The 11,077-nt window shown below is 42.9% G+C and overlaps 1 protein-coding gene across 1 annotated transcript; it reads right to left on the bottom strand.

Moving 5' to 3' along the window:
- Positions 1 to 1,029: 1,029 nt before the first annotated feature.
- On the bottom strand, positions 1,030 to 10,022 carry MCIDAS (multiciliate differentiation and DNA synthesis associated cell cycle protein). Its single transcript, XM_029283299.1, has 8 exons — positions 9,882 to 10,022; positions 9,223 to 9,301; positions 8,753 to 8,838; positions 6,685 to 6,762; positions 6,512 to 6,584; positions 4,307 to 4,515; positions 3,117 to 3,227; positions 1,030 to 1,452 (listed from the first exon to the last, which is right to left on the bottom strand). The coding sequence occupies exons 1-8, from the start codon at positions 10,020 to 10,022 to the stop codon at positions 1,030 to 1,032; spliced, it is 1,200 nt and encodes a 399-aa protein (XP_029139132.1).
- Positions 10,023 to 11,077: the final 1,055 nt, after the last annotated feature.

The following is an 11,077-nucleotide window of genomic DNA, read 5'->3' as shown; positions in this document are numbered from 1 at the left end:
ACTTCTTACATTTATGCTTTTCTTTTCTTTTTGTGCACACACACATATGTGCAGAGAAGACCATCAAAAGCAAGTCACTACTGGTTTTCTTTCTGAGTCACAACAAAGGGATGTATTTATTGGATTTGTGAAGCTACCTAATCATCAAATGATGGAAAGATGCTTCACTTGAACATCCCTTTGAGACTTTGCGCAGGTATATCATACACTTGCAGTTAGCTCTACAGATTAGCCTTAAAACTATCTTAATCAATAAGACTAAACATACCCATCCCTGCTATGAGCCACTTGTGCAAAATTGGGAGCCCTTTCCAGAAAGGAGATCTCTTGCACTAGCATTATTAGATTCCTTTAGGGACAGAATCTGCTGAAGCAGTATGAGGAATAAACTTCTAAGCTTCTGTAAAGTGAAGGAGAAAAAAGCAGAGCGGAGAGCAGAGAGCAGTAATAAGAGCAGAGCTACTCTAGCTAGAAGACAAGAGGACATGAGATGCAGCTTTAGAAGAAGTTGCTCTTCTGAAGTGCTTGAAGAAAAGAATTTGATGATGATCATGTGGAGGTTGGGGGAGTAATCCAACATCTTGAAACAAAACTATGCTACAGAAGCCAATTTAAGACTGGGATTGCCGCTCAGCAATAAAAAAAAAACCAAGCAGCCATTGCTAAAGTATATCTAATCAGTTTTGACCTTAGATTATTTAGGTAATTCAAGTATTGAAACCAGGTAGATGATAGAATAGAACCATAAATATCCTTGCAGTGGGAGAGGGGGTAATATAGCCATACAATTGACATGCCACCCCTTTTTAACGCATAAAATAGAGTAGCGTTTCAGTCACACACTTTTTTGCTCCTCCTGCATGGACAACCCTAGCAGGTTTGGTTTTTTCCAATGAAGAAGATCCTTAGCTTAAATATTAGGAACTTTTCTTTACTTCTGTTAGCCGTCTATAACACATCACAGCACTTTATATGTGAGGATGAGTGGGATTTTGGCAAGTGTAGTTAGCTGATTGCTTCCCTCTTCAATCAGCTGGGGACCCATCTAAACTTGTAGCCCCCAGTGGCTGTTCTAACAGTAAAAGCATTGCCTTGTGGAAAGGCCAGTGTCCTAACGTTACAGTGCTCTTTGATGGACGTCTTGAAGGACACCCCTTCCTCAAATTCACTACCACTTAAGTCCAGGGAACTCTGACTGCTGCATGTCTGCAGTCCATGGAAAGATCCATACATGTGGATGGCTTCGTTCTCTCCACGAGGACGCTTCGGGCCTCTGTCGTCATCAATGGACTGCAGGGCTGCATTGCATTTTTCCGATATTTCCCTTAAGATTTCATTCACTTCCATGTCCTCTTCATGCTCAGGAACTGACATCTGCTCAAGGCTTCTCTTGCCAGGGCCACAGCTGAGGGAAAGGTCAGCGCTGTCTTTGCTCTGAGGGAGCATCAATTTCTGCCAACAATCAAAAGCAGAAATGTTGGAAGACATTAGCTGCACATCATTCTTGTTATTTTACACACACCCCCAACAGACTATATTGCTAAAATCCCTCATACACTAAAAACAAGTGGAAAATAATTTATTTGGGTACATAGTCACATTTGAATTTTTGTGGGAAAACTCATAAAATGGCTGCCTTGGGTGAGGGCTTGTCATTCACAAAATCAGCACATCGAGACAGAAAGCACCCATGATTCATTCTATACCTTCCCTATCCAATTAATCTTGTTTACTAGGCACAACACATAATCACAAACCAAACAGTGGGCCATAACCATCCACCATTTGGTTTCTTTAAGAAGATCTGTAGAGCAAATCAAAATGATGCTGGAGTATGGTGCCTCTGAAATAGACCAGATCAGGAAACAGACAGGATTATAGGGATGATATTTTATTGTTGTAGGATAGAATATATAATCATGAAAGTCTACAAGAAACTTCATTCATTCATTTTCTATTTATACAGCTGCCCATCTCACATATGACCCTTTGCTCATCTTATTCCAAATGGAATCAAGACGGATTTAACTTGAATTTCTATCTCATGTTTTCCCCTTTCCTAGTACTATATTGCTGTTTTTCCTCCCTTAATGCCTCTCTATGCATTCCTGGACAATTTATTTATTTATTTTCATTTCTATAGCTGCCTGTCTCAGGTAAGTGACTCTGGGTGTCGTGTAGTCATAAAAGCAATTTAAAATACAGTATAGTATAAAAAGAAATACATATGATGGTCAAGGAAAACGATCATAGGTGTCCATATAGTCAGGAAACAGGACCCTTCAAATACTTGGGGTCCCAGACCTGAGCAGTTAACCAGATCTTCAAGGCTTACAAAAAGCCAATAGGGTCAGAGTCATCCTAACTTCTAAAGGCAGGATCCTCCTGAGGCAGGACTTATGGCAGAGAAAGGATGTCTTCTAGTCCCTGCCAGGTGACATTCTCCAGAGCTGCTTTGTTTTGTAACATATCAGTTTCTAATTTTTTAAATTAAAACAGACTAAACAAAAATAAAGTCAGGAAGCCAGACAGACATCAAAGAAAATGTGTGCAATCGCATTGGGTGCCCTGTGATATCACAAGGCCTACCTCTGAAATTTAACTTTACTGTAACATGTCATAATTAATCTCTGATTTTATGCTTGGAGAATATACCAGGGTTAAACCAAGAGCTTTTTCATATGTTAGGTGAAAAGAAGAAGTCATTTTGACCATAAAAATAACTTTGCTTTATGACAGTATGACCACCTAAGTGAGGGGTGTCAAATTGCCGGCCCGCGGGCCAGATGCGTCATGGCGAAACCGTGCCCACCCCATTGCCGGCAATGGGAAAAAAGTCACGATACATCATGACACATCACATGACATTGTGAGTTTGACACCCTTGACCTAAGTCAGGGGTAGGCAACCTTGGCTCTTTTATGACTTGTGGACTTCAGCTCCCAGAATTCCTAAGGCAGCCATGCTGAGGGAAAAGGGAGAGTTTCCAAGCTGAGCCATGCTGGCTCAGGAATTCTGGGAGTTGAAGTCCATGAGTCATAAAAGAGCCAAGGTTGCCTACCCCTGACCTAAGTGGTACAGAAGTGACCTCCTGAGAGAGACACTTCAGCACTTACATCTAGCACAGAAGCGAGCTGTTTGGCTTGGCTGGCTAGCTCTTTCAGCTGGATATTTCTTTCCTTCAGAGAAGCAATTTCTTCTTGCTTTTGGGTCAATGTCTCTTGAAGCTGTTGGGAATGAATATGATCAGGTAGGAATCACGAGCACAGACTATCTTATAAAACAAAGGTTGCCAACAACCAAACGTCCTTTCCCTCCCCTCCCCCCAAAAACTTTATCTTGCTAAAGTGGTTCATTGCTTAATTTTAATGAATGGCAGTTAAATTCTAGCTTTTTAACCTACATTTTGAAACTGCATATTAAAAGATTAGACCACAACATACAAATCAAAGAAATACTGAAACTGATTTTCAGTAGAAATAAATTTAAAAAGGCATCGTTTTTAAAAATGCTATAGACAAATGCAGCTAAAACCTATGCATTTTATTTTCTTAGTAACTGTTTGCTTTGTTTTTGGTGCCTTTGAGTCAGTGTTGACTCCTGGCAACTGCATTTTTTTTTTGCAAGATTTCAAAGTGGTTTGCCATTGCTTTCTTCTAAGGACTGAAAGAGAATGGCTGGCCCAAGGAAGGTCACTAAACTGGCTTTAAGGTGAGACTATGTCTCTCAGCTTCTAGCCCAGGGGTAGGCAACCCTGGCTCTTTTATGACTCGCGGACTTCAACTCCCAGAATTCCTGAGCCAGCCTGGTTCAGGAATTCTGGGAGTTGAAGTCCACGAGTCATAAAAGAGCCCAGGTTGCCTACCCCTGTTCTAGCCTGATGCTTAACCACTACATCAGAGTGACTCTCTTCCTATTAATTACAGTACAGCTTCCATATTTGGGCTACAAAAATCTGCACACCACTAAATAGCAGTAACAAGATAGGGAAAATACTTTGCTTCCATCTAGGAGATGCCTGGATTTGCTTCATCTCAGTATGATGGCTCCAGGGCTTTTTTTCTCATAGAACGCCTAGAACGGAGTTCCGGCACCTTTTTTGGATGGAACCTTGTAGGGTAGGCAAGGCGGGTTGTATGACGTGTGTGAGTTCCGGCACCTTTTTTTTTTTTTTTTTTTTTTAAGCACTGGTATAATTTTCCTCTTGCTGCAGTGTTCGGTGCTTTGTATCAATACATTACTGTTTGAATGGCTTGCTGGTAAGTAAATGCCTAGCCTACTTTTCATAGCCATTCACTCTTCATACCTGATTATTTTCTACAAGCGCATCCCCCAGCGCTTTTTGATTATGATCTGCCAGTTCTTTCCAGTACTGTTCAGTGGGCGAGACACTCTCTAGGCTCAGATGAGAGACCGGATCAATTTGTGCAGGTTTCTGGAGGCAGGGACTGGGGGGGCTTCCATTATCCACAGGGAAAGAAAAATCCAGCAGAGGAGCCATCAAAGGGGAAGTATCTGGAGAAGAATAGGAGTAAAATTATATAGTTGGTTGACTCCATTTATCTTGCTGGCATGTGCACAATTTAGCTGGGGAGCAATTAAGGCTAAATTAAGCACAGAGCAACTAACTCAGAAGTAATGTTGGTGAATCTCAAAAAGCAGCATCAGATTGCAGACGGTTTTTCCAGAGGTTTGAACTGTTGTCTTGCATATGAGCATTGAAATTAAGCTACAGGTTATTCAGCTATAGTATTATTAAGCAACTATCCCATTTGGCTTTGTATAATATTTTTTCAGTTTAAATTCCTTCACTGAAAAAGAATCAATACAGATAGTCCTCAATTTGCGACTACAATTGAGTCCAAAATTTCCATTGCTAAGCAAGAATTAAGTTCTTGCCACAGTTGTTAAGTGAATCACTGCAGTTATTAAGTTAGCAACAAGGTTGTTAATTGAATCTGGCTTCTCCATTGAGTTCGCTTGTCAAAAGGTCACAAAAGGTGATCACATGACCCTTGGACACTGCAACCGTCATAAATACACGCCTGTTGCCAAGCATCTGAATTCTAATCACATGACCATGGAGATTCTGCAATGGTAGTAAGTATGAACAACCATCATAAATCACCTTTTTCAGTGCCATTGTAACTTTGAATTATCACTAAACGAATGATTGTAAGTTGAGGATTATTTGTAGACATGAGTGTCTGCAGAAGGGGTAACAAACAAGCAAAAAGTTGGCAGCCACAACTGTGTGCCCAATCCCCAACCCTACCCCTTTTATATGTGCTGCACATGAAATTCACCTAAAACAGGGCTTTGATCACATGGCTGCAGCCACCTTTTTTTTTTCTCACAGCCCTGCTAGCAGAACTTGATTTTTACCCACAGTGGAGTCAAGAGCAGTTGGAAGGACAAATAGATTATAGGGGGAAAGATTATCCTAAACATTTCAGGGGTTTGCCACTAGAGGGCATCAGATTAGGAAAGCTTAATTTAAAGCAAGTTTCCCTAAACTTAAAAGGATTTTTTTTCCCATGAATTTGATTGGAACCACAGAAATACCAAAAGTGGAGTGAGAGATCGCCATTGATTAAAAAAAAATATCATACCTTGCCCTGAAACAGGCAAAAATCTACAAGTAGCCACCCATTTACAGGCCTCTAGTTTTTTACTTTTAGTCTAGAGTAATTTTAATACAAAAACCACCTAATATAAAGTAAAGCTGTAGTACTTGGTTAATAAGAATTTTGAAGCAATTTAGAGTATTTAATTAAATGCTCCTCCATATTTTGGCACAATGATTTTTGTATGTAAAGAAGATGAGCTCAAAAAATATCAGTGCAAATGAAGCGTGTATATGACGGATATTATTTTTCAAAATAAATTTTTTTTCATTTATTTTAAGGAAATGTCATTTAATGAGATGGCTACATTGTTTACAATATCTATTCTTTCTCCTAGCCTTTTAATAATAATATTAATGTTATACTTGTGGGATGTTCTTTTTAATATTGTCATTTTATGTTTTTTATTGTTGCCATCCAGAATCATATTTTGTAAATGGGCGGCCATATACATATGGTAAATAAAAATAAATAAGCAAGGGCACATAGAATGCAAGTGTCTTACACCCAAGTAGACATTCATGACATATGCATGCATGATCAATCTTCTATATCAATAAATATGTAAATGTTCGTTTGTTCAAAATCTTAACTCTCCGAAAGTTCTTCACCGATTGCTTTGAAATTTTGACACAACGTTGCATTCGAATACGCGCGTGTTTTTATATACCTACTATTATATAGATCACACCTGTGACACAAATGGGCGCTTTCTCCTTTCTTTCTTTTCCATTTAACCAGACTGAGCCACAGCAACGCGTGGCTGGGTACAGCTAGTGACTGAAATAAATTCTTGAATCAAGTGGTAGGCAGCCCATTGCAGAAATCCACAGAAGCATTTCATTTCCTATATGAAATGTCAATTAAACTCTCTGCATACTTGCCAGATAAGAAATTATCCACGGCATCTCGAAACTCCTGGAAATCAAAGTCATCTTCGGGTTGCAAGGAAGGGCTCTGGAAAGTATAAAAGAAATGAGCCAATTAGGGAAACTTTTCTCCCAGAAACACCTTCTGACGTCTTCTTTCCACGCTCAAAATACATCTTCACGCGCACCTGCAAATCCACTGGCCACCCCAGACAGCGAAGGGAACAAGCTCGCACTGACATGCTGGAGGGGAAAACAAAGGGCGGCTGATGTTGGACTTGTCACGGCCGTTAAGGGCAAGTGCTATTGAGGTATTCGCTGCGATACACCGGTTTTCTTTTGGGAGGAAAAAAAAAACAGACGCGAGAAAGTTGAATCCACCGCCCCTGCGGATTTTACGCACAGGCGGCCCCTGCACAGGAGATGCTTCTCCCTACGTGCCACATCGTGATCTAATTGGCTAGACGCGCGAGCCAATCACATTCTTCCAAGCTGGGCATTCTTCTCATGCTGGAGGGAAGCGAACCTGCGCGAGCTTCCCTTTCCAGTAGCCCTGGTTGGCTGACTAGATTGTGCCCGGTGGGTCACGTGGACACCGCCCTTGGTACCTATTGCGCCAAGCTGAGCTGCCACTTTATAAAGTTGCATCTTATATAAAATAAAATGGAAAATTAGCAAATTGGCGACTTATCATCTGCCCTACGGATCCTCCCCACCGTCATATTGTCTAATCTGATTAATTCTGGTTGTGGTGAAGGTGCAAAGTACCAATTTCTTCTCGTCTAAGATTGCAATCCAATCCATACACTACTTTTCCCCATCGAGTAAAACCTGAGGATTCACTTCCTTTAACTTCTGAAAAGCGTAAATATTTATGGCAGATTATTTGCAAAGTTCAACAATACATTGCAGGGTGCAGCTATTTCAAAGGAAACTCAGTAGAGTGGATCTAAATCTAAATCTCAGAAAAGTGTATAGACAATTGCAGTCCAAATTAACTGCTATAGTCTCACACAGACATATACACACTTACATTATTATGGTTTGTCTGTGATTTATTGAATAATCCATGATTGTCTAGTTTGTACTTCAGGTGTTTAAGCTGTAGTTGGTTAGTATAATATCTGAAGCCATAAATTCTAGTTTTTAAACCATGATGGCTGGTCACATAACATACAAAAGTCAAAATCAAGCAATCCACATTATGATTTAGCCCGTTATGTATCCATGTAATAAAATGATAGTAGTAAAGTGTAACATCTTCCATTCAGTTTTCTAAAAACATTTCCCCACCCCCAAAGTGTGCATGCTGATCCTTGGGCTGATCCTTTAAAACAGGCACTGTAACAAAACGCCAACAAGCAATGGAAGTTTTCTGCAGTATCCCCTCGTCATAACTATGGAAAATTCTCTGCACCTGTACTGAAGCATCCACAGTTCTTATTTTTAGAAATTACTATCTGAAATTCCAAAACTTATGTGACATCCTAAATCAATCTGGATTTGTTCTACTTTCCATTTTTAACAACTCTCCACTTGTCTGGAAAGAAAGGCTATTTTGTGCATTAGTAGCAAGAATAAGATTTTTTTTTAAAAAAATGTGTGGTCTCCTTTGATCCAATCTTAACTCCAGATTTCTTGGGTAGTGCCTGTAGCTTTCTCAGCAGTACCATGGGAATGGTTTCCCAGCGCATTTTTCTGGTATGTTTCTCAACATCCAAAGATCACCTATGGCGCTGGACTCTTCTGATGGTCTCTCATCCAAATCTTATCTAGATAGACCCCCCATCACTAACCAGATCAAACTCCGCTTAGTTTTTGGAAACAGCCAATGTCGGCTATCTGCTGCCACCTGGCGGATTGCTAAGGATGAGATCCAGGTTTCTAAATAAATCTGTGTTGGTTAATGGGAGGCCGCTTTCCCTAGTGCAGGGGTAGGCAACCTTGGCTCTTTTATGACTCGTGGACTTCAACTCCCAGAATTCCTGAGCCAGCATGGCTGGCTCAGGAATTCTGGGAGTTGAAGTCCACGAGTCATAAAAGAGCCAAGGTTGCCTACCCCTGCCCTAGTGGGAATGAATACCAAGCACTTGAGTGTTTGGCGTTCTGCAAGGCACCGGGACCACTTCTATCCCAATGCAGAGATCCCAACGAGGGAAGTATCCTCACTCTAATGTAGCTAAAATAGCCGGTATAAACGCGCGATTCAAGTCGCGCCTGTTTAAAAGCGCCGGTGGGCGAGGACTATCGATTTACCTGATGAAGAGCGGCGTCCGTAGAAGCTTCCCGCTGAAAGACTGAGGTGCAATCCGCTAAATCTTGCCAATCGATGGTAGCAAAAGCTAAAGGGAAACCACAGACCAATCATAGGAAACCAACTTTAAAGACTGACAGACGTGTACGGGAGGCAGCGTGCAGGGAAAGCTAGGCTTGCGTTTGGTGACTCGAGGGGTTTTGTTTTGTTTTGTTTTGTTTTGCTATTGTAGTAGACGATTAAAGCGTCTGTCTTCCAGATCGTTTATTCCTGAATAATTATCAGCCTCAAAAGTTGGGTTTTTAAAAAAAAACCAAAACAAGATACAGGTGGTGAAAGGGGCAACCGTGAGGAATGTGTTAATAAAAAAAGTGACTTAGAAGGTCGTTAATATAAACGTGTGTCTGTCTGTGAGCGTACAGTGCCTGAACTTATCTTCTAGCTGGAAATGAAGATTGCAAACCGAACTCACCCGCCTCTACTGAGTCCGGAGATGGGTCGTTATGAATAATTATGGGGCAGCTTCTGGGATGCAGGATCTTCCGTGGCACCTGCGGGCAAACAGTTGCAAACAAAAATGTTAATCTTTTTCAGGCAGCCTGGGCATATCTCTCAGCCTCAGGCAACTCAGGGCCCCTTACTTCTTAGGTTGGGCTGCCTGATCCCTGCGCAACAAAGCTTTACTTTTGATCGAGTTTGTATTGTGCAAGGAGATCTTTATCCTCTTTTTAAACTACACATACACGGACACAGAGACACAGACACACACATATATATACCTATATGATATAGGTATATATCTCCTGTGCTTTCTGTATATTTTACTTATACCATATAGACATAGAGATGATGTATGTAAGCACAGAAAGCAGAGGAGCTTGAATTTCTCCCTTTGACCGTTTCCTCCAATATCAGAGCACTGGCCAAGGCAAGGAGCTTTGCACATGCCCAGAGATGCTCGCTCCCTTATTAGTGCCCATCTTCGAGGGATTGAATGAGAAATCCAAGTTTTCTCTGGTCCAGACCGTGTCTTTGGTTTAACCACTGGGCGACGCTGTCTCCCGTCCTAGAGGGAGCGAGGGAGCGAGCAGCCGTTTCTCCGGTTCGCGAGGTCTGTCTCCAGCAACGCACCTTTCTCTCTACTTTGCACGGCTTTTTGCCCAACCTGCCGGCCAAATCTTGCACCCTGTTGGGACAGAGGCTGCCACAGGCTTGCCTGCCGCCGCCGCCGCCGCCGCCGCCGCGGCCGGCTCCACTGTCGCGCTTTTGCATCGGGACTCGCCGCCCGACTCGCCGCCCAGAACGCGTCGACTGATCGGTTGGCTGGAGCGGTCTGGCCGCGGTTGGGGAGCCTGGCCTTCTCTCTTGGGAAGAGGAGAGCCGAGGGGAGGCGGGCCGGCTGCGGTTTGAGCGCCAGAGGTGGCGCCTTTACCTTGGCACACACCCGCATGGCAACAAGCGGAGCCCAGCCTCATCCCGCCGTCCCTCCTCTTCCAGGCCTTTCCCCGCTCCGCCCGGAGATTAGGCTCGATCGCCGCCGCTGCGGCTCGGAGCAGACGTACGAAATTGCGCCCTTTCTCTGCCTCTTGGCGCCCCGGCCAACCGACCAGCGCGGCTGAGAGTCCTTTGTCTTAACTCACCGCAGCCCGATGAAAGACAATCCGACACCTAGGCTCTCCATGTGTCCGTGCCCCTGAACATAGGCAGAGAGCATTTTATTTAGCTCCCTGGCCAACAGCCCCCCCCCCCCGGTCCTGCTCCTATTCCCTTGGAAAGCAATCTCAAGGGTTTAATTAGATGCCCATGTTAAGTGTTCAGATTATGCCAATTTTAAAGGCAAGTTAAAAGTTACGAAAGTTTACTGCTGGAGGGTAAAAGCCTCCAGGACACCTTTTAGCTACACCACACACTTACACACTTACTTACTTACTTACTTACTTACTTACTTACTTACTTACTTACTTACTTACTTACTTACTTACTTAACTTTTTGATTTGATTTGTGTGCAGCCCATCTTGCCTAATCTTGGCCATGCCTGACCCAAGGAAACTCCAATCACAAAAGCAAAGAATCACTTGAGCCTTTCAGACAAGTTTGACCCTTTGGATCAGTGGTTCTCAACCTTTTTAATGCCGCGACCCCCAACCGGCCGTAAGTCGAGGACTAAACCAGTCATAAGTCGAGGACTAAAACGGTCAAAAGTCGAGGACTACCCAACCGGTCGTAAGTCGAGGACTTTCCCTGCCCGGGAGCGCTGCGCATGCGTGGTTCCGCCCCCTGCGCCGGCCGAGGCGTAGCTGGCAAGCGGCAGAGATGGAGCAGGCCG

Source organism: Protobothrops mucrosquamatus, unplaced genomic scaffold (genome assembly GCF_001527695.2).
Source record: "Protobothrops mucrosquamatus isolate PMUCROS unplaced genomic scaffold, P.Mucros_1.0 scaffold48, whole genome shotgun sequence".
NCBI classification, from domain to species: domain Eukaryota; kingdom Metazoa; phylum Chordata; class Lepidosauria; order Squamata; family Viperidae; genus Protobothrops; species Protobothrops mucrosquamatus.
Note: the sequence above shows the minus strand (reverse complement) of the source record. Positions and strands in the feature narration are given on the sequence as shown.